Consider the following 24,570-nt stretch of genomic DNA (forward strand, 5'->3'; position numbering starts at 1 on the left):
TAAGACTGAATCTGGTGCAGTTGAACCGAGGAGGTGCATCTGCAGAAGCCCAGGGTCCTGGGGAAGGAGTCTGAGAGCTCTAGCACAGGAGAAGGACTCCCTTTCATTTTCAGGCTGAGAGATTCTGTGGCCCTCACTCATTCTATTAGCATTCAAAATGAATATGAAATATATCTGCCCTTCCTGGGTCATAAGGGGATTTTAAACAAACATGCAAAATGCTCTTAAATGATAGCTTGATGATTTAACATAAATCAGATTACTTTTTTTGTTTAACTATAATGATGGGGCTTTGGAGTTGGACAGACTCATGTTGAAATCTGAGCACCCCGAGACTGTTAGATGAGAACAGTCTTTTACTTCTCTGGGTTTCAGTTTCTTATTTGTAAGATGAGGTACCTGTAGATAGCTGTTGGGATGATGAGGGTTGAACATAACATGTCCCAAGCATGTGCTACGTTTGGCACATGGGAGGCTCCCACAAATGGTAGCTATATACACACACACCTCTCAGTTCCACCAGGATTTGCAGCTGTGTGTTACAGCAATATAATGGCATGCATGGTGAGCCAGAAACAAAAAGTACACACTGAGGACCGTGGAAAATGTACATTAGAATACATCTTACATCCCAGGGCTGGGGTGGCAGGAGACCCATTAATAAAAATGCCATTAAGGATCTGCCCTCGGGATACAGTTGGTCAGGAAAATTAATACCTAGATTCCTAGTACCAAAACTCAAAGGGAAACAAAAATAAATCACCTAGTCATTATATCGGAGAAAATGGGTCAGGTGTTCATGAGAAGACAATCTTTTCCTGGCGTTCGACTCATGTGGAATATTATTATGACAAATAGCAGCATGAATATTCCGAATGGTGAGCATAAGAAGTGCCCGTGACTTCAAGCTTTTAGTCTTATGGGCAGGCTGCAGAGTCGTCTCACAGATGTGAGACCCTGAGCTGTCCCTGCTACAGGCTGTGCCCTGGTCAGTTCTGATACCCCTGAGGGAAGGGACAGGGACCTACTCATTTCTGAAACCCCCATGCCTGGCAAGCACCTGCCGTGCGTTGACACTTAGTCACGTGTCAATGAGGGAGGCCCCTTTCCTGCATTCTCCAGAGGCACCTCGCTCTCAGCAGAGGGTACCACAGGGTGGCATCGTGTCAGCGCCAGGTGGCTATCTCTTTCAAAATTAGCTTTATGAGTCTGTAGACATTCTTTTACCATCCCAAGCTTCATTTTCATAATTGCTAAAATCATCTCTCTGCTCCAATGAGATCATGAGAGCAGGCATGTGACACTTCTGCCACTTGATGGCTGGACTTGAGTCCAGAGTCTGAGCCTGTTGGCCAGGTCTTGAAGTAGCTGGGGAAGGTCTGGGGAAGGCAGGGACTGCAGGGACTGCAAGGTGGGGTGGGTCCAGCTCTCCATGGATGCAGGAGGAAGGCTGGGCTCAGGGGACAGGCTGGGCAGCAGGACAGCCGATACCTTCTCCATGCCATCGAAGCCCCTTCTTATCATCCCAGGTCATACTTGGGCTCCCAAGTTAGAGATCTAGAACTACCATTTAGAATTTCTCCATATTCGACTCCTATGAGAATTTTGTTTCTGAGCTGGATTGCAAGCTCATTTGGAGCTCGGGCAGTGCCTCCTCTAGAGGTCTCTGTACCCTGAGTCTTTAGGAAGAAGCCGGACTCCCAGGGGTCAGTGCGCAGTGAATTCTGGGTGCTCAGTAAATATCCATTCCACAGTGTCACGATGGGACATGGTGAGCTGCTTTGAAACAGCATTTCCCATGCCCCCCAGACCAAGCCCCCCATAGAATATGCAGAGCTGCTCTGTCCTGCTGACTCTCTGGGGCTCTTGGCAGGGTGGAAGTTGCTTCTTGTGAACAGCGGAGGAGAGAAGTTTTCCTAATGAGGCTGTTACCCACTCATTCACTCAGTAAACATTTATTTATGCAGTACTTATTCTCTGCCAGGCTGTGTGGGAAGCAATGAGACTGGAATGGTAATGGAGATAGTCAATATCTCCGTGCTTAAAGAGCAAATGATAGATTGGGAGAGACAGACATGAGCTAGAAATTTCATTTAACTAACACTATGAAATGCTTGTTATAGGTCAGGCTGTGTTCCAAGTATTTTATCATTATTAACACATCAAGCCCTTGTCATAACCCTTGGAGGCAGGCACTACTTTAATGTACATTTTACAGATGGGGAAATGAGACAGCACAGAGAGGTTAAGTGACTCATTCAGGGTCACACAGGTTTCGAAGTGGTGAAGCTAGAATTGGATCTCAAACCTCTTAAATACAGGGGAATAAATTAGAAAGTGGGAGGACTGTGGGCTATAGGGACCTACAGCAGGAACAACTAACATGGTTTCTTTGAGGGCTGCTGTGGGTAGAGGGCACGGTTCTCATGGCACTTGTGGTCCGTGGGTGCCTGTCTCCTCCCCTTCTAGTTCTCTCCTAGCAATTGGGAAAGAGACCACGGACACCTACTTTCAGCCCTACCTTCCCAGGGTCTGCAGCATCCAGGCGGACAGTTAGCATCTCCCAACTCATCAGCAAGCCGTGGTACTAGCCTTGCAGCCCTGGGTCTGAGGCCAGGCCTCTGGGTTCTTGGCAGCCAAAGCCTGTCTTTCTCTTCAGCCCGATGGCTGCTGGGAAATGAAGCCTGCTTTCCCACTGGCTGTCTGGGATCTGCTTTCCTGCCTCCTCTCCAGCTCTGCTCCTGGGCTGCAACCTGTCCTGCCTCGCCCTGCCCCCACCTGGGCTTCCCGAGCTCCCAGGGTGGACCCACCGCATCTGGCCCGGTCTTATTTTGAGGAGATCTCTCATCATTAGCTCCATCAGCTCGAGTCCTGGCTGAAGAGATCCATCCCCACTGGTTTCGAGGAAGAGACTGTATTGATGGGTGGCTTGAGAAATGTTGACGGGGTTTTCAGAACAAATGAGGCAGGTAGGCAACCCGGTGGTGGCAGCAGGGACAAGGGGAGAAATCACCCTCATAGAACCTAGGGGGCTGGAGGCCTGGAGGAAGAGCCACCTGGCAGGAGCTGTGGTCCTGAGAGGTGAGGCCACTGACCACCAACCAACCAACCAAACAAACAAAAATAACAAAAGTGGGGGGTTTCTAAAACAGAATGGGAGTTGAGGAACAATGCTCCAACCTCTCTCTCCTCCCAGGTGACAATGATGTCCATCAGTCACCCTGGAGCAGAGAAAGCAGAGGGATCTTGGGGTGGAGAGGAGATGGGAGGGAAAAGGAAGCAGGTCAGCCTTTCCTGAGGTTCCCTTTTGGTAGCCCGTTCCCACAGGAATGTAAGATGCATGAGAATATTTTTTTGTTGTTGTTGTTGAAGTTTATTTTAAATTTTAATTTATTTAAAAAACATTTTTTTAAATTAAAAAATTAAAATGATTTTAATTGACACATTTAAATTGTATATATCTATGGGCTACAAAGTGATTCTCTGCTATACATACACAATGTGGCAGGCTTAAGTCAAGTGCGTTGACCTCCTCACCACCCATACTTATTATTTTTTTTGTGGAGAAACATTTGAAATTTATTTTCAGTGATTCTGAGGAATATGATATGTTAGCATCAATATCATCACTGTACCGTACAATACATCTCTGAAGTTTATTCTTCTAACTGAATTCGTATCCTTGGACCAGCATCTTCCTGATACATCCTCACTCCCCAGCACCTGGTAACCACTGTGCTACTTTCTGAGTTCCACTTTTTTAGGTTCCACATGTCAGTGAGATCCTGTGGTATTTGTCTTCCTGTGTTATTTCACTCAACGTAATGGCCTCCAGTTCCATCTGTATTGCTGTAAATGACAGAGTTTTCCTCTCCTTTAAAGGGCTGAATGATACTCCATGATGCATATGCATTATGTATATGTATTATCCACTCATCTGTTGATGGGTATTTAGATGGAGTCTGTATCTTTTCTATTGTAAATAGAGCTGTGAGAACGTGGGCAGGTGTCTGTTTGACATATTGATTGCAAATTCAGAGTGGAGCTTTTTTTTTTTTTTTTTTTTTCCTTTTTTTAAACTGATCTTTATGTCTCTCAAGCACCTTGAACAGTGTCTGGCACTTAGTATATTCTCAACAAATACCTCCATCTCCACCACCCCCAACTCTTTTGGACTGAACAGTACCATAGAGTGGCAATTTCAAAATCTTTCCTGGAGGTAAACTCTGGTGACCCATGCAGAAGCCTCTGATCCCATGGCTGGGGTACCATGGAGGGGGATTCAGGCTATATTCTCTCCATGTGGAGGATGGACCTAATACTTCAGGTAACTTGTCCCATTAGGTGTGCCTGTGAAGATGGGAGACAGGACAGAACCTGTGGGTGACAGTCTTGTTTGAGCCATGAAGTTTCATGTTTCTTTCCGCTCTTGACCTCTCTCCTCAGGTGGCTCCATGCTAATCTCAGCAGTCTGCTGCTTCTTCCTGTTTTTTGGCAATAGTGAGTCTGCAATGATTGGCTGGCAATGCCTGTTCTGCGGGACCAGCATTGCGGCCTGGAATGCTCTGGATGTGATTACAGTGGAGCTGTATCCCACCAACCAGAGGTCAGTCCTTCCTGGGATTTCCTTTGGACTTGTTGGACTTCTTTAGCTAGAAGTTCACCTGCCCACTAAATCTTGCAAAGTGCCTGGCCATCTTGGTCTTTCTTGTGCTCCATGCACCAAATATATTCTAGGTTATTGAGTTTCTCTGCATAAGGGTTGGCAAGGTCCTGAAGTGGGCAGTCTGTGGCTCGATAGGATGGGGTGGGTGGTCAAAAGGTAAAAGACAAGATCTAGCTACATCTAGGCAGAGGATTAATATTGAACAATTAGCAAAACCTGTGTCATGCAATCCTCAAGGGAGGTGAGAACAAGCCTGCCCACAGGAGATAAAGGGAAAAGGTGAACTAGAAAACCAAGCGTGGGGGTGGGGCTGGGGAGTGAAATAAAGGTGGGGATGAAGGATGAAGTTCCAGGGCATTTGCAGAGAATATGTCAGAGAAGCCCAGGGTTTACTTTTATTTTGTACAAGCCACATGGGAAAAGGCCTAGTTTAAAGGCACAGGGTCAAGGCCATTACTTGGTAGTTGTTTCTCCACGTGGAGGGGGAATTGTGAATTTTAAGGTGAAGATAAGTGGCCCTGTGGCCAAAAAAGAATGTGAAGGAGTGTGGAAGGTGGGTAAATGGATTTCTAAAAACAAAACAAAACAAACAAAACAAACCAACCAAACAAACAAAACAAAAAAACCTTAATAATAGTCCCCAAATTAGTGACAGAGAAGATGGGATTTGGGTAGCTACACTAAGTCCCCTCCTCCAAAAAAAAAAAAAAAGAAGAAGAAGAAGAAAAAAATTGATCGTTATTTGAATGGGATGTAATTTTATATCTAGGAGACTGAAGAGAAACAACTAGAAACAAGAAAGTAATACTGGTCAGGTGATCAGCAATAAAACTACTTTAATGGCTTACAGGTTTTAAAATGTATCAAAACAAGTTAAAAATGTAACTGAAGCTGAGTGTGGTGGCTCACCTGTAATCTCAGCAAGTTGGGAGACTAAGGCTGGAGGGTGGCAAGTTCAAGGCCAGTAAGAACCTCAGCAACTTAGTGAGACCATCTCAATAAATAAATAAATAAATAAGGGCTGGGGATATAACTCAGTGGTTAAAGTACTGGGGTTTATAATCCCCAGTACCAAATAAATAAATAAGTAAATAAATAAAATAAAATAAATTAAAAAATAAAAAGGAATTGAAGTCCATTTGTAATAAAACACCTAGAAATCAATTTGAAACACTCATAGGAATAAAACTATAATAACCGTAAAACTTACAAAGAGGTAAAAGGAGACTTAAATAAATGTCAAGATATAACTCATTATGTATAAGATGATTTAATCTCATGAAAATGTCAAATTTTATTTAGTTTTTCTCTAACTTATGAGAGTATTTCAGAATTCAATGAGATTTATTTCCTCTGGGATCTTGAAAAAAAATATTCTGAATTTTATTTAGAAAAGCACATGTGAAAATAAATATACAGGAAAATGCTGAAAACAAAAAGACTGGGATTAGGTGATAGTGATTATAAAGGTAAAGAGTTTTTCAATTATAGATAAATATAAAAAGGAATTGTGAGTACAAAAATATAACCACATTCTTAAATTCTGGTATAAAAATATTTTACTTCAGTTGGGGAGCAATGGTGTTGGGAACATTATGTCTGTGTATAGATGAGGTCATGGCAGGATAAATGGCGAATAATAGTTATCATTTGGAAGTGTGACTGAGGGACAGTAACTAGGATTAGGTGATAAACCCCAAAACTTTATGGCTTTCCGAGGAAGTAGGCATTTCATTTTTTTCTTTTGTAGAAAACTACAGGAGGCAGTTTAGGCTCTTTCTATGTTGTTCTTCCTTGTCTAGACTTAATCGTGGTCTACGATGAGACCATTTATGTTTTAGGAAGTAGGATAGAAGGAAACAAGACAAAGAAGAAAGCAGAAAGCCTGATCAAGAGCTTTCTTAAGGAAGTTTCTTAGTAGGTACCATTTGTATTTACAACCCATTGGCTAGAACCAAGTCACATGACTACAGCCAGCACCAAGGGATTCTGGGAAATGTAGTCTTACATTTGAAGAACTATATGGAGGGACAACTAGCAGTCTGCCACAAGGAGGTGTTACTGAGGGAGAACATTACACTTTCTGTTTTGCATATGTCTTTATTATTTTTGCAACAAGCAAGTACTAACTGTAAGTATTTTAAGAACAGATATATTTGAAAAGAGAAGGAAAAAAACTTGAAGGCAATAATTCAAAACATTAATCATTGTGATTGCCTTAAATATTTTCGTATCTTTATATTCTGTATTTCCAAATTTGATTAAATGAGAATGTGCTAATTTTATATTTAGGAAAAAAACTGCCCCGGCCACCCCCCCACTCAAGAAAAAGAACCCTGTTTTATTTATCTAAAAAGGTCCAGAATTTCAGAATTCTTTCCTTTCCTTTTCTTTTGCAGGGCAACAGCCTTTGGCATCCTCAATGGATTATGCAGATTTGGCGCCATCCTAGGAAACACCATCTTTGCTTCTTTTGTTGGGATAACCAAAGTGGTCCCAATCCTTCTGGCTGCTGCTTCTCTGGTTGGGGGTGGCCTGATTGCCCTTCGACTGCCAGAGACTCGAGAACAGGTCCTGATGTGAACAACCTATGGGGAAAGGAAAGATCAAAAGAATCTTGTCCAGGACACTAAAATGCAGCCACATCTCCTACCTGTCATTGTCCACAGGACACCTTGGATAGCGCAGGAGAAGTTGATTTTGAGATCTCTAGTTTAGGACCCACTTCAGTTGTCAATATGTTTGTTACTCAGGTGACTGATTTGGGGTGCCCTGAGCCACTCTTAGGATCCCAGAGCTGTGTACTTGGCCTCAGGTTTCCCCAGCTCAAGGTAGAGGGAGGACCCTTCAGTGAGTACATACCTAAGCAAAGACTGTGCATTTCCCTAAGCGAGGTGCAAGAACTTATTTGCATTTCAAAATGAATTTGAGGTTGAGAAACATAAAGCTTCCAGGAGATCAATGACCTAATGAATTAACTTGCCTAGAAGTTAGGGAGATCACATATTTTTACATTCAAAGGTATCACCGAACATATTTTCCATTTGAAAATTGGCACAATAGCATTGAAGATACTCTGATATACAAAACTAAATATTTAATCACTATCTATAGAGATCGACTTTGCTAAGCGTCCTCAGCTTTCCATGATGACTAGGTGATACATTTAAGAATGACATTTATTGCTGTTTTGCTATTTGAAGAAACTTAACAGGATGAGTATTCTGTAAACTAAGTTTGTATATAACTGTCTTTGGGTTTATTTGCAAATATTGCCAGCATTTTAGCCATATTTTGGGAGAACTTGGTGTTTGAGGTCCCAGGAAATTGGGTGCAATCAAATAAAATGCAAGCACAATTTCTTATAGCCATTTAACCTGCTGTTCAGAGGATGCACTTAGCAAATTAAGTGGGGTTTCATTTAGTCCAGGCACTTTTCTTCCTGTGGGTAGAGAGGTTACATTTCTCTTCTACACAGATGACCTGTGAAGCTGAAGCTTACCATCTTCAGTACTGGTCTTTGACTTGGCTTTTCAACCAGAAACAACATAAGATGTTTTCCTTGGCCTCTGGCACTTCCTTTATAGGCAAGAATCAAATAACATGGGGAGTTCAGGGATAAGGAAACATAGCCACAGTTCTCCCAAGTGTGAATTCTTTCTGTTTGCTTAGCAGTAAAACAGGATCCATATTTGTTACAGTGATCAGGTCCCATGAGACATACTACATGTTCTAGTTTGAGGCTTTTGAAACACAGGCCACTAGCCTGGCAGTCAGGGAATATAGTGGAGTCCGATGTATTTTCCTTCAGTACTCTAAGACGAAATTCCAGTTTGGGACATAAGAAGAGAGTGGGTGAGGTGAGGAACCCAGGACAAACCCCTCTGGCAAAGGTCAGCAATAGACTGAAGACCTGCCTCCAAGAAAAAGGAATAATTTTGTTTTAATAGTCAGAATTGCCTAGCAGCAAAAGCGGCAGTGAGCCCCATAGGGAGTTCCTACCACTGAAGGTGAATGTGCCCAGGCTGGGTGAGTGGCAATCTGCAAGAACTAGTTCTCTGATTTGCTGCAAAGGGCTTCACTTTGCCTATCAGAAAGCTCCAAAAATTAATACAGAATGATAATGGTGTTGAATGTTTCTTCCAAAAATGCTTACATCCTTCCCTAGCTTCAGGTCATCTTTCTGAAATTCTCTCCATTAACAGGTCAACAGGGGGAAGGAGTAAATTTTATGACACCTTTCCACCTTCAATTTGAGATCAGTTTTAATGGTTAAAATGTTTACTCTGCTTCTCGTATCCCCACCTCTTTATTTACTCCACCTTTGTGTGTGTGTCAGGGTAAGGAAGACCAAGTCTGATTTGACATCCCAAACCCCCTAACTGTACATATGTATATGTAAATATACCATCATGTATTAACATTTCTCTCAGTGTTTTATAGGAGTTAACTAACGTAATGCTAAGTCAATAATGACAGACTCTATGTAATATAGCTGTAATATACTTTCTGTATTCTTGTGATATGAAATACAGTGGCTAGGATCATAAAAGAGAATTGCATAGATCCAGGATTACCACATCCCTTGTAACATTGTTCTTCAATGGCTAGTACAATTGAATGAGCAGCAACCACTTAAGAAATGTACAAGACAGAGCTTGCTTTTCTAGTTAAGATGGTTCTTGTGAATTTAAATTATGATTAACTTTTGAGTGCAGGGTGGCTGCAATAATTCATGGGTTAACTCCAGTTGGTTTCCTGGACTCAACTTCAGAATTATCTTTATGGCTCCTTAAACCAACTACCTAACCAACCAAGTGCGACTCCCATTCCATCCATCATGTGGGCATTGGTGAAGGCTTTCCCCCTGGAGAGTTTGCCTGGCACTGGGACCTGGCCACTTCTCACAAGCTGTCAGTACTGCTGAGATTAATGTGTCTTTAAAAATAGTCTCCGTGGCAGGACCTTGGGGGATAATGCACAGCTTTCCTGACCATCCATTTCTTTTTCATTTTGTGTTTTACCCTGAGAAACTCCTGACAGCATCCACGGAGGGGCAGAGGGACGATGTGTTCTTTCATTGAGCAAATCCCTTCATGGTTCGTGATGCATTTAATGATGCCCAGTTTGGGAGTAGTTTCTTTTAACAGTCTCAACTGTATTGTGACATCTCCTGATGTTGATTTTTGATCTTTTGTTTTATTAAAAATAATTAGTGAAAGAGGTGTGCCTATATGTGAAGTTTGTAGCGTCTTACCTTGAGGTCATGTAATAAATAACTCCACTCCCAGAGTTCCCTGGTATATGTTACTTCATGAAAAAAAATAATAAAAATAACTAATAAAATCTTTAAGAACTGGGGTTAGAGATTGTTTCCAGGCACTAAGGTCTTTTCTGTACTCCTAAATTAGCTGAATCATTTTCTTATTTGTGCATAGGGAACTTGAGAGGTGAAATGGAGACACTGTGGCCACATGTGATGTGGGCTAGTAGTGGGCTACAAGGTCCTATGCTGCTGCTTGCTTAGTTTCTGAACTAATCCCCCCAGTCACCGATGTCTCACTATAGAGCCTCCCACAGTTTTTTTTATAGTGAGACAATGTGACCAACACTTACCCTCCACTCCTGAGACCATTGTTGACTATCCACTGGGCTGTTTAAGGTAGAAGATGTGAAGGATCAGTGTAAACATGAAAAGGTTAGTATTTATCCATCTTCTTAGCCATTCCTTCCTTCTTTCACTCACTCATTCACTCTCTTCGCAAATACTCCTGTGCCCATCTCTTGCTATGGCCTGAGGTTAGGGTAAAAACGCTGGTCACAATTCCTTCCCTCTGATTTATTCTACTTACAGTGAGCAGGCACGATGGGTATTAAATATGTCTTAACACAAAGTTCAGGGACTGTATAGCTGGCAGGATGCACCTCTTTTTTGCAAGGGGATTCCTACTGCCCTGCCATACAGCTGTGGGCTTCTGAATCTGGCTCCTCTCCCGGCACTTTTCCTGAAGGAATGTGCCAGTTTCTTATCTTGATAAGGGAAGGTAAGGGAAACAGTGCATTTGTTCATTTCCTATTGATTTAATCAGTTTTTATGGAATGGATTTTGCAGAAAATTTGTCAGGGAAGAAAGAAGAGAGGCCAGGAATGCATGCAGGACATTGGAGGTGAGTCTTCCAGTAGCCCTGGGAAGGCGTTTCTACCTGCACATCTGGTTTTTCTAGACAGATTTGTACTGAGATAAGACTGATGTAATAGTTGGGATTTGTAAGAATTAACTCAAAATTAATTAATTAACTGAAAACCCCAATAAGCTAATTTATAGTAAGTTCATAATAAGTTAGTTTGTTTCTCTCACGTGAAGGGAACTTGGAAAAAAGACAGCCATGGCTGTTATGGTTGCCCTGTGAGCTTATCGTTGGGAATACACTCATTTTACCTTCAGACTTTTTGATCTTTCATTGAGGCAGCCTCATGGGCTGGGACGGCTGTTCACACCCACAATTCAAGCAGGAAGCCGAAGGCAGGGCAAGGAACCAAGGGGCGACACCCCTCAGCTGAGCCAGTCTGTATGAAAACTGCTCTCCACATGCATATCCTTGACCTCCCTTTGTTGAAGAGAAGGCAAGGAAATGTGGTACTTACTGGGAACGTGGACAACACATCTCTGAATTGAGGATCTTGGTACTATAAAAGAGGAAGGATGGGTGAACAAATGCTGAAATGTTGCATACATCAGGATCACCTGGCAGGGTTTCAAACCAGAGACACTGATTCAGTAAATCTGGAGTGGGGTCTGAGAATTTGAATTTTTAACAATCTCCCTGGTGGCATGGACGAGTTCAGCTTACATCCACATCTTGAGTAGCGCTGACAACCTGCCAAGAGGTGATACTGATTTGTTGGTTAAGTTTCATTGTCTTGATAACTTAATGTCAGCCCAACCAGAAACTCACAAAAACTAGCAGCCTGTGAAAAACGATAACCATCTTATTAGAGTTCGAAGCCTATCAGCTAGTGGCAGGACATCAGCACATCACTGGAAGTGTCAGGGACAATATTTCCTTCCCTAGAGACTACTTGGTTTCTCTCAGGCCTTGTCCTTATGGGCCCATGTCTGCCTAAAGGGCTCTAATTATTGCTAGACTAAGCAGAGGGTGTGAGCCCTTCCACCTGGGTGGAGAGATCTCTGTCTTGGCTATATCTACCTTGTAGTGAGTTTCAGAGACAAATATATTTGTGGCAACTATGTTTATAGATTTTTGTAGATAAATATGCCTGTGGCATGTTGTAATTCACTGGGCCTTATAATGGAACTCTTTGATCCTAATAGTTTTCCCCTATCTGAGGAAGCACAGGGTGACTGAGGCATGGCTAGGGATGAGCCTGATCCTTGCTTCGAAGTGTTTCTTGAATAGCATTCTCCTTTAGAGAAAGGCAGAGTGGGACAAATTCTTCCACGTGTACCTTGCTCTACACAGATTTACAGAATGGCTTCCGTAGGGCCTGCACTGTGCTAGAAACCTAAGTGGATTTCCCCCTGTCCAAAACATTGTGCTACTGTGGCTCTCTCTGTCATGTTTAGTCCCAGCCCTAAGAGCCGTTGGGAAATCAATCACATAGAGCCTTGGCATTTGAGGCATACTGAAAGCCCATTTTGTTTAATTTGCAGAGGCGTGGTGGAGAATTCATGTGCATGATTTTTGGTGGCAGCACAAGATTCCCAAAGCATTGATGATGAAATGAACCAGACTAGAGCTAGCCACAGTGGAAAAATGAAAGTTGTTAGGAGTCAGCACTATCTAGAGGTTGGGTGGGGGATTTGTTTAGCAGGTCCTTCCCACACCTTCTGGAAGGTTCAGTTCCTAAGTGGAGAACAAGGACTCACTGTCATGTCACCTTGAAACACACATTTAGTTGTCCATTTGCCTTTCATCCTACAGGCTTAAAATATATTAAAATTTCAGAGACCATAAAGATGGGTTTTCAGAGCTGCCCTCTGCTAAAGGTTGCCTCATTTGATAATCACTGGTAGGGAGTTTTATTAAATCACAGTTACTGTCACTCAGGAGAGGGAGCCATTGAGGACCCCGAGCTTCACCTCTTACAAATAAAATAGAGCCTCAGTAATTCACCCTTCTCCAAATCGGCATTAGTGATGATTTCAGTAGAGTCTGAACAAAAAAAAAAAAAAAAAAGGCTATAGAAAGATCTTCCCATCTCACCAGAGAAGAAAAGAGGTAGTGAGGTATTGTGGATGTTAAGTGGCTTGACTTAGCCACTCCACAGTGTATACCTACAGTCATGTGCAGCTTCAGGACGGAGGCACATTCTGAGAGGTATAGTTAGGCAGTTTCATGGTTGTGCAGACATCATGGGGTATATTTATACAAGCTAAAATGGCTAGGGTGATATAATTGTATTGGAGCCACCATGTTACATGTGGCCCATTTTTTTTATGAAGTGAATGACTGTATACCAAAACATCATGTTGTGTACCACAAGTATATGCAATTTTGACTTTTCAATTAATAAATAAATAAAATCAATTTCCAGGAAAATTAGATTTTCAACTATATCACAAAGGAATTGCTTAAAAATAGGGAGAAAAACAGCTAGTACAGCCAGTAAGCACTTGATGAACCAGTTATGACTCTTTATCTATTGAAGAATTTCCCCCCAAGATTTACCAAAACAATTCTATAGACCCCTCCAAATACTCAAAGTGATAAAAGTATACTTCTTTAAATGTATTTTGTGATTACATTTACCAGCAGCACAGGTACTAATGGTTTTAAGAAGGATACTTTTCAGAAACCTGTGTTTACATAATTTACAGTGGAAATAGCAACCTTATTATGAGTTCAAAATGTGCAAAAATTTTGATAGCACATTCCTAAGCTGTGATAAATAAGCTAGAAAAGAGAGTCATTTTAGAGGTAGCCCTGAATATATAGATGCTCATCTGGTAAGCTTAATAAATGATTTTGAAAGGAAGCACATTTTAAAATTACATTCTGTGGAAGTATATGAAGGTATTTATGATATAAAAAATAGAAATAAAGGCATAACTTATTCTCTCTCTGTGGGTCTCTCAAAAATCATTATTATTTTTAACATATAAGCCGGTTTGGACTATTTTTACCTAAGATGTAAAAGATATCTTAAATAAGTTCAAAATATTTACTGAGTAGTTCAATGCAAATTGCCAATTTTGCTATATTTCAAAGGAGTAAAATATCAAAATGGCCAATACATGCATTTCAGCCTTCAGGAATGAAGGTATGTGAGGTTACTATTTTGCATGAGATTGTGTTCCACCTTTTTGGTCCATCTGAATCCTGAAGGCCCTGGCCCTATCAGATGAAGAGAGCAACCATATCTTCTATTGTTATTTCTCTGTTCATGATGTGATGGGTAACATAAATAAAACAGATTGAGGTATTAGAAGGTTTTTTTTTAAGTTTATATAGTTTTTAAAAAGTCTATCCACAGTATTCCTGTTTGTGAATCTTTTTTCCCCCTTTTCTATTTCAAACTAATAGCCTAAACTTGGAAAGTTCAAATTAATCTTTGGGCTCTCATAAGCAAATTTGAAAGATTAACAGGTTTCATTCTTTGTGGTAGGAGGTGGTCCTAGAGATGTGCCATTTTGGGAAGAGAAAAAAAATGCCCAGATATGGGTGACTGTCTAAGTCTGTTTTACATTGCTATAACAGATTGCCTAATATCAGGTAATATATAAACAAAAGAGGGTTCGGTGGCTGAAAAGTTCAAACAGCGTGGTATAGGTATCCAGTGAGGGACCCTTGATTGTACCACAACATGGCAGATAGGAACATAGGGTGGAAGCACATGTGAGAGAAGTCACATAGTGACTTGGCAGGGAAAAACCCTATCCAAACCATAGCAGTGACTATTCTTGGGTATCCCTGAGTGTCTGGCCAGTGGTTTTGAATCATCTGTTTAGCAACTGCTACAAAAGCAACCATCTTCTTCCTCCTTCAAGTAGGTGGGACATTACTTCCAGCCTGTCATTACCTTGGTGAGCTGTTAAGTACCAGTGTCCACTACAGAAATTCACTCCTGTGGATATTGCCTTTGAACTAAGGCAACAGTGGTGCCTGGTATCTACAAGTCTCTACAGGTGTCCAGGTATCTGGAGGTATATGGACCTGTGAAGCAGGAAGAGAATAATTTGTAGGTACAGAAGGCATGTGACACACTTGCTGTCATTGAGAGGTGCTGACTCACAGCCAGCTGAGGACGGAGAAGTTTCTTTGGAAGCCTGCCATCTTCCTGTAAAGCACCTTCAGGTTGACATGATTAAAACTGTCAGTTTTACTTTAGTCTGTGTCATGCTTACTTATCAGACCTGTGATTTCCATGGCCAAGAGGGGGACACAGAGCCTCATGCTATGTGTCATGATGAAGTCTGCAAGTGACGGGCAAAGGGACCCATTAACCAGTTCACAATGATGTGACAGCTAACTGGACAGTTTTTACCATAAGTCCATCTAGAGCTCTTCATATTGCTCTATAAATATGCCACATGCTGTGAATGCAGCTAGGGAATTCTGAAGCTGATGCTGTAGGTGCAACCAGAAGCATGCTTGACTTCTCATCATGTTTTTTAATGCTCTGGATTCCTTCTCCCTTTGATTGTCTCTGGAAAGTAGAAATGTTCCTATGATCTACACTTTTTTGTTCTTTGCTATGTTAAAGTAGTAGACATATTTGATTTGGTAATGGACAAATACATTTTTCATCTTGAGTCATTGTGATCCAGAGATTATCAAACACTTACTGAAAACTCACTTATCATACACAACAAGGACTATGATGAAGTAAACAATGATGTAAGTGCTATTTTCCTCTCTTTAGAAATGGAGAAACTGAAACATAGATAAAGTAACTAACCAAAGAACAAATAGCTATTAAGAGAGGTGAGACTATTATGCTCATCACCAGGTGGTGAATATGGTAATAAAACCCCACTGACCTTATCCCAGAGAAGCCTGAGCATAGGTTGGTCATTAGCTGCAGATGCTTCTGTGCCACCAGGCCAGTATCAGATGCCATCTGTAATGTAGAGTAGTCTACAAGATGGTGAGCTGATGTGACAGTCGTAGGCATTTTCCTAGGCATTGTGACTAACACAGTGCTTGGCACCTAGGCATCAGTAAATGAAGAGGGGGGCAGGTGAATGAGCACACTGGGTGAATGCAAAAGAAAAATAAAAACATCAATTTTCGAAACGACTGATTCAACTGGATTGCTTCAAAGGCTGAGCTAACACATTGCAACTGTAGCTTTGGGCAAGGATCTCGAATCTCCTGTTTTTCTGACCTTTAAAACTTTAGTGAATGGTGGAGAGGTTTGGGGTGGCTCAGAGGAGGGCCTTGTTCTGAGGAGTTGGTGTTGGTCCTCAGGGGGCTGAGGGTGGCATCCTTTGCTAACTAGCTAGGAAGCCTTTCAGTATTTTAACAAATACGGCTGTTTCAGCGTGCATTAGCTGAACGGGCAACTCGGGAGCCTGGAGTCAACCCCAGGGCAGTTTCCTCCTCTAGTACTGCCCAAAGCTGCTGAGAAAAAACTGTGAAGCTGGATTTAGATTGTAAAGCATGCTTATTGCTTTATTCCTGTAGCAACACTAGAGGGCAGTAGATACCTTGAGAATGCAAAACGGGCGCCTGCTCTGAGGTTGGTTGGCCCAGTCTCTCAGTCTCTGCTCAGTGGAAGGGTTCAGCTTTTCTAATACACCTAGGATTTCCCCCTCTGCTCTTTAGGATGTATCCAAATGTGAAAGTGGTTCCAGAAGACATTTGATGGAGGACCTGGTGTTTCCTTTAGGTACATAATAGGCTCAGGTCTGAAATCGAGACCATCCTTTTGACTTTGGGTGATGGTGGGGAGATGTAGATTCAGCAATCATTTATTAGACATAACTGTATGAAAATAGCCAGAACCATCTTTCTTTTAACTCAGGTTTATTTAACCAATCCTTCACCATTCCTTCACCTGGGTTAAGGCTAATGTTGCTGATTAATTTCCAACCACCTCTGGATGTGCCTGGGAGTATGTGAGAACAATGTAGTGTAATCAAGGATGTGGACATGGAGGTGGTTTGTGTATTCATAAGGCATCTGTTCAAATACGGAACTCTTCTGCATGTGGGAAGAGGCTCCTGGCATTAACTATATTAAACACCAGCAGCCACTGAAGAGCTGAGCTCACACGAGTGGATCTTTTCAACACACCCGATTCATGCAAAGGCAATTGTGTACCCAGCTTACTTTTGGAGCCTTCTGGTGCTTGGCTGTACCCCTAACTTGTGTGATGTAAAGGAAAGCTTTGGGATCTTGGGTTAGTTGCTTAATTTCCATTTCCTCATCTTTAGGAAAGAAAAAGGCAGACAAAGTAGCTGCAGGGTCCCTGTAGGGTTTGACCATCTACAGTGAGAACAATATCCACTTGGGAATGCAAATGAAGCAAAATGCAGAAACAGAATTTCCTGTGTGAGTCTTGGTAGGATACAAGAAGGAGAATGCATGCAATATCAGCTGTATTTCATTGTGAGACGCTTGGCAGGATATAATTTGCTTATTGCCCATGAGTAGCTTTTGCAGAGGGAGTAATAGGTGATCTTTAAGTGTAGTGTGCAGAGAAATGTGGGCTTAGGACTAAACATCCTCAGAGAAAATGGAGTTTAGTTTTGTATTAAGATCTTGGCTGAGATACCAACGAGGTAGTGATGAAAAACTGCATTTAGCTAATCAGTGAAGACTGAAAGAAGGCAATCAGAAAGAGCAGGAAATAGCTTGGAGAGAGAGAGAGAGAGAGAGAGAGAGAGAGAGAGAGAGAGAGAGAGAGAGAGAGAGAGAGAGAGGGAGGAATTGATTTGTAGTTAGAAAGTCAGAAAGTCCAAGGTTCAAATCCTGGCAAGTGAGGGACCCGTCTGAGACTCTTTTTCCATCTGATGGTCATAAATATTAGTTGCCTCTTCCTTTTTGTTGTGCTTTGAGTCTGTGAAGAGAGAAGGCACTTCGTGTTTTATTCTCCCTAGAGTCAAACAAGTGAAAAGGACACTAGACAGTGTAGTGGAAGAGTGGAAGAGTCAGGATATGTTAAGTCTGGTCAGAAGAAGCCATGCCATTTCCAGAATGTTCCATAGCTAAAGATGAGCATGCAGTGAAAGGAGCTCAGAAAAGACACATGGGAGAGGGAACTGTAAATTATCTGGGTGAGTCTTAGTGTGTTCTCTGAAATGGACGTTCTGGAGAGCATTCTTGTAGAATTCTTTTCTGGCGGGTGAAAAACAGACCAAATAAGCGCCCAGTATCTGGAGAAAGAAGGGTGGGAAAGACAGATTCATGGCAGAGATCAATCAGTTGCTGGGCCACAGTGTGAGAGGAAGCCACAGGCAGGCTTGACAACAGTGAGAGTGGAGAAAGGCCACCTTCCCACAGCTGTGTGTGTCTGGGGGGCACTGATATTGATGTGGGGTTCAAAGAGGCAGAAGAATATGGGGGAAAGCATTTATATGTAAACATGTGGCATCCCTTGTAAATAACCCACAAAACTCTGAATGGGATCAGAAATTCTATACAGTTGCTTCCCAACTTATGATGGTTTGATTTACAATAGTTCAACTTATGATGGTCAACTTACAATTTTTGTACTTTATGATAGTGCCAGAGCAACACCTGTTCACAAGTAACCCTACTTTGAAGTTTGAATTCTGATCTTTTCCCAGGCTGATAAGTAGTATGATCACTCTCTTGTGATGCTAGGTGTTGGCAGCAAGCCGCAGCTCCTGGTCAGCCATGATGTTCAGTAGGTTAGGCATATTAAATGCATTTTTCACTTAGGATATTTTTATCCTGGATAGTCTCCTAAGAAACACACCGATGACTGTAAATGTGGCCCAGTTTATAGGAGACCCAGAAATGCACAAGAAACAGTCACAGGCCTAAAGCACGTAAAGAGTGATTGAAGGAAACTGGAGTTTCTTGCATGGAAAAGAGATATAGGGAGCCTGAGTGAAGTTGAGCAGAGATTAGATAGTGTCCACCATCGCGAAGTCAAGGTTTCATTGAATCTGAATGTTACATCCGACACACGAAGAGAATTGTTTATAGACTCTCGCCTCCATGGTTCGGTCATTATATATTTACTTCAGGTTGCCCTATATTAAAGAACTTCAATTTCATAATTTTCTTACAAGAATTTCAGCGAGCAGGAATCATAGATGGTCGGCAATTTACATAATCTTGCTTAAAAAATCAATAATACATTTGCATCAAATTCTCAAATCTAATTTACACTGCATATAGGATTTCCTTCAGGGAAGTGAAGCCTAAAGGAAAGATGATAAGAGAAGAAAAGAGAGGGGGGAGGTGGAGAGGGAGACCGACTTAAGTGGCAAAGACAGAAGAAGGCAGAAGGTGAAAGAGCCAGAACATCCAACAAGGCTACACCAGGAGGGGACGGCGAGTGGTGCCTGCAAAGGCAAGAAAGAGGTCACCCTGAGACATTCTAGGTGTAGGGGACTGTTTGGTGACTCTGATTCCTTCAGAGGAACCTGGGGCAGCACCACGCATTACAGTAGGTCAGAGGGAGACAGAATGTCTGAGGAGGCAGAGTTTCAGATGGAAATAAATCAAACGGTTATAGTTTGGATTTGGAATTGTCCACTCCCACAAAGCTCACGGTTTGGAAGTATGATTCCCCAATGCACCAAGGTTCATAGGTGGGGCTGTTAGGAAAATATCGGGTGATGAGATCTGTAACCTCATCAGTGGATTAATCCACTTGATGGATTAATCATTTGAATGGACTACTGGGTGGTAACTATAGGTAGGTGGGGCGTGACTGGAGGAAGTGGGTCACTGGGGGTGAGTCTTTGGGGGCTATATCTTGTCCCTGGATCCTTGCTCTTGCTGCTTTATGGCTGCCATGAGCTGAGCAGCTTTCAAGTTCCACACTCTTCTGCCACTCTGTCCCATCTCGCCTCAGGCCCAGAGCAATAGAGTCAGCCAACCATGGATTGAGATTTTTGAAATCCTGAGTCCAAAATAAATGTTTCCTCTTCTAAGTTGTTCTTGCCAGGTATTTTGGTCACAGCGACAAAAAGCTGACTAACACACATGCACAGAGCAATGGTTGGAGAAGATTCTGCAGAAGGAAATGGGAAATTGCATTGCTGGTCAGAACTGGACAGTCAGATCCTTACTACTCCCTATGTAAGAAACGACCAAGGATTCCAGGACAGTGTCTACCCACATGGGGTCCCGATGCATAGCTACTGTTCTTTGGGTGTAGTGGATGCCTCCTGGGTATCACCTCAACTCTGCTTGTATTTCAAGTCTGCCTGCACTTCAGTGGCTGCTGCTGTGGTAACCAATTCACACAGGCTTTGACAAGCTCCTTCAGCGTGGACCCCTTGCTTCCTGCCTTGGGTGTTGGTGAACCACAGCACGGTACATCCAGAGGATTGCTCAGCCCTCAAACATGTGAAATGGATGGGAGTTTAAAACCCAGACCAACGGAAGACAAGAGTCTGTGGATACACACCTTCCTCTTTCTTACCTGGGCAGGTGTTTCAGAGCACACTTCATGACTTCTCAGGCGATTCTCTGCAGGGCAGTGACCCCAGAGTGAGGGCTGGTTGGTAATGCATGTGCATTCTGGAACTGGTTTTTCTTCCTAGTATCCATGTCCTCTATATTTCCTGGTTCCTAGAATCACCCTCCCTAAGAAATCATACTAACATAAACTTTCATCTTGATCTTTACTCTGAGTAAGGCAGACTAGAAAAACAATAGAAAAACAATAGTTTTACTGAAGAGAGGTGGGACTTGCCTCCCTGGAGGGCATCTCAAACTCACCGCATCACTGTAGGGAGCATACGGTGAGCAAATTGCACAAGCGGCTGGGCACCGTGTATTCCCCATCTTTTGCTCTGCTTTGGAGGGTGGTAAATGCTCAGGGCAGGAATCTCCCTCATTAAGGACACTCCTTTTTGAGGAGTTCTTGTGCTCTCAGAGGTCATTTGATATAAAATGCAGGCTTTGAGATTTAAAATCCCGCACACTCCTGCACACCAAAGATTTCCTGCTTCGAGAGCATTAAGACAAGGTTTGTAGATCTGCCCACGGACTTGGTCTGCTGTCCCTGAATGTGGAGCTGTGTGCTAATGTTCCCCTGAAACTGGTCTCTTGGCAACTGGCCACCCCAACCCAGGTGTGACTGAACATGGCACACACAAGGGAATTCTTACCTCCTGTCTTTGAGATTCAGTTTTTGGTCAAATAAAAGGGACCAGGATTGTAGAATGCAGGTCTTTGCTTTCAGGAAATTCAATTACTGTGTTGGAAGCACTAATTACCTGCCTTAAGAACCAACATTATTAGCCAAGAATCGTTATTACTGCAAAGAAAGTGAAAACAATCAGGAAGGAGCACCTCTTTTAAAACACCTTCAGTTTCTGCTTTCCCTTTAGCATAGGGAAACACACAAATTCCCCACTCTCTATTAAGAAGGAAGTCCTCAACCACAAGCAATCTGCCATCAAATCCCATTTGCGTTTTTTACCTTTGGTGTGAATAGTAATTAGACACAGTGACAAAAACACAACATGTGGAGGTTCATACAACTTTGTATTTGTTATTTAAAGCTTATTTTCAGGATAGAAATGATTATTACAGTTTGAGTTGTGAGTGAATGTGTGTGTGTGTATGTGTGTGTGTGTGTGTGTGTGTGTGTGTGTGTGTATGTGTAGCATAGTGAGGCTTTGGGGTTACCATGACTACGCTACACAACTCCCCAGTTACTTGAACAGTGTGTAAGGCTAAAATAGGGGTGGAGGGGGTTGGAAAATCATGCAAATGAAATCAGAGGGGGTTACACATTCCCAAATTGGAAAACTGATTTCCTTAAATACCTCTACCATCTGGGCACATTCTCTTTTAAGATTTTGTACTCCAGATGCATTTTTTTTTTGGTCCAACAAAGCAGAGTTATGTTTAGTAAAACCAGATTAAAGGAGCCACAACTTAATGAAACAGTTCTAATGAAAACTGGGGCCCCCTGGCTCTACAGGATGACATTTGATTGAGCTGGCATTGTTGAGGTCTCTGTGCCACATAAACAAAACCTCCCTCTAATGGGAGCTACCTGTTGAACTGGGGTGGATGCGTGGGGCCGTGGGGAGATTCTCGTCCTTCTCCCTTCTGAGACCTGCACCTGCCATCTCTCTCCCAGGTCTGCAGGGCCCTCAAGCTCCCCAAAGCTTTGCAGACAGAGAACAGAGGAAGGAAGATGAGGATGAAGGGTCCCCATGGCCACTCTGGTTCTTTTACACTTTCCTTTCTCCTTCAGCACAGACTTAGCCCTGAGATATCTAATGGAGCAGAGGAAGGAAGCAAATGAATTTTTTTCTTTCCTTCAGGCTACAAAATCCAAACAATTTCTCACGTACATGTTATAGGGCTTTTGGTGAATTCACTGCCTTTCCCTCTTTCTCAATTGCTCCATCTTTCCCCCCTCAACCGAACCCCCTTCTTCCATTTTTAAAAACCTTTAATTGAAGTATAAATATATGCAGAAGAGTGTAGAGTTACATGCATGCAGCTCAAAGACTTTCCATCAGGGGTCACCCTGGGGTCCCCAGAGCTCAGATCAAAATGGGATATTAGCACTTCTCCCTGGGGTCCCTCCCACTTCCAACCCCTTCCAGGGAAGACACTCTGCTCGTCACAGACTTGCTCTATTTTTGAGCTTTATACATATGGAAGCCTACCATATGTTCTCCCTTTGGGTCTGGCTTCACATCCTTATCAGTATGTATGGCTGTTGTTTGCTTATTCTCATTATTATACTGGATTAACTTGTCGGAGTTTACCTTGATTTGTTTATTGGGTGAATATACTTCACTTTATTTATCCATGTTACTGTTTGCTCTACCTAGCATCCTAATTCAGGACTGAAGGACAAATTCCCCTGCTCTGTTGGCCAAAGAGAGCTGGCTTGTCCAGGGCTGCACACCTGTGCTGGGCGGACCATATCTAGAGCTAGTGATATATGGAAACATGAAGGCCCGGTTCCCTTGCCCCAACTTGGGACCACTCTGAAGAGCTATCCTAGTCTCAGGGCTCCTTGTAGGGTTGACTGAACTCTTGTGTGAACTGCACTGCAGACTTCTCTCTATCCAATCCTTCTTCCCTCCTCCCCTATTGGTACAGTTCTGAGGGCTCTCTTAATAAATGGCCTGTACTCTAGTGCTGCTTCCTGGGGAGCAGTGGGTTTTGGCTCATTTCTAACTTTTGCAAGTGGTGCCCTATGAACATTCTGGTACAGGTCTTCTGGTGAATAAGCATATGCATTTCCCTGGGGTACATATTTAAAGAGAGGAATTGCTGGATTTTAGAATTAGCCTGCCTTCGGGTTTAACAGATATTGCCAAACACTCTTCCAAAGTGGTTGTATCAGTTGATGCTCTCACCAGCAATTCTAATTGCTCCACATCCTTTCCAACACCTGATCTTGCTTCTCTTTCACATGTTCACTATTTGATAGGGATGTTATGATATTTCAATAGGATTTTAACTTGCATTTATATTTCAGCTCATATACATTGAGGCATCTCTCCTGAGCTATTAGGAAGACACTATTTTTTCTTTTTTTAAGATTTATTTTCTTTTAGGACAACTTTAGAGTCAGAGCAAAACTGAGTGAAAGGTGTAGAGATTTTCCCCTATGCACCTTGCCCCCATATATGGGGGCAACAGCTTCCTCTGTTATCAACCTCCCCGACCAGAGTGGCACATCAATGAACCTACACTGATACATTATTATCACCCAAAGACCATAATTTGTCTTAAGGTTTGTTCTGGATATTGCACATTCTATGGGTTTGACAACTACATAATCTGTATATCTGCCATTATAATACCACACAGAGTATTTTCACTGCCCTAAGAATCCACTGTGCTCCATAATGATCCCTTCCCCCTTTATCCAGGTTGGGCACAAGTTTTCTTGTGTACTCTCAAGCTCCCAGTCAGGACTTTCCTCCTGAGGGGAGCAGGCCATCAGCATTTCTTATATTTTGTCCCTATCTGCCTGTTAGGGTCCCAGACAACCAGTGGTGAGGGCTGAGGGCTCCCTTCTGCTCAGTCTGCACTGTGGCACAGGGCGGGCGGAGCATGCTGGGGTCATAGTCACTCTTGCCCCAGCTTGTAAGGTGGTGGCTCCTTGTGACCTCAGTCTACTTCCCCCTGCTTCATCAAGTACTCTGTTTCTAGAGCAGAGATGCTTGTCATGCCCTCAACTCATGCCCCACAGCTGTGTCCTGGAGATTTTGCCTGGGAGAGCAACAGGCCTTCCTTAAAATAGACAATTCCTAATCTCTCTCCAAAGCAACTGACTTCATTTGCAAAGGAATGTGAAGTTCAAACCTACGGATCCTCCCAAGTAGAGTGGAGGTTGTGGTGAAAGGAAATTGATTCCTAAATTTCATGATGATATAGCCTACCCTGTTGAGCAGCTAGTTTGCAGAAGAGAACTGGGGAATGAGTAACAGATATTCTGAGCCCTCTGGGGTCAGAATGATCTCTAACATGAACCTCAGCAATTGTTTCCCCCCAAGGAATCAGAGTTGGATTGGATTAGTTATAAAGCAATATATGCTTTGGGGAGTTGTTGAAGATAATAGAACAATCAGCAAGCAACTAGTAGAGCTGAACAGCTGGGAGACGTCAGGGAAAGAAAAAGAACTCCTGTCATCCTAGGGTGACAGGTGGACATATCCAAAACTGCACTTCCCAGAGGACCAACATCAGAGGCTTAAAACTGGCTTGGGAGGTAGGGAGAGGAGGGATAGATTCAGTAAAATCCAGTTG

The 24,570-nt window shown here is 42.6% G+C and overlaps 1 protein-coding gene across 2 annotated transcripts in view; it reads left to right on the top strand.

Moving 5' to 3' along the window:
• LOC144372255 (synaptic vesicle glycoprotein 2B-like) overlaps positions 1-9,889 on the top strand; it is a 95,142-nt gene extending 85,253 nt beyond the window's left edge. For both annotated transcript variants that reach the window (XM_078035628.1, XM_078035629.1), the window contains 2 exons: positions 4,447-4,606; positions 7,066-9,889. In XM_078035628.1, the coding sequence (XP_077891754.1) occupies positions 4,447-4,606; positions 7,066-7,249 (344 nt within the window). In that variant the 3' untranslated portion in view covers positions 7,250-9,889. The remainder of the gene's footprint in view (positions 1-4,446; positions 4,607-7,065) is intronic.
• The last annotated feature ends 14,681 nt before the right edge of the window (positions 9,890-24,570 follow it).

The sequence above is a fragment of the Ictidomys tridecemlineatus genome (assembly GCF_052094955.1).
Source record: "Ictidomys tridecemlineatus isolate mIctTri1 chromosome 5 unlocalized genomic scaffold, mIctTri1.hap1 SUPER_5_unloc_1, whole genome shotgun sequence".
NCBI classification, from domain to species: Eukaryota; Metazoa; Chordata; class Mammalia; order Rodentia; family Sciuridae; genus Ictidomys; species Ictidomys tridecemlineatus.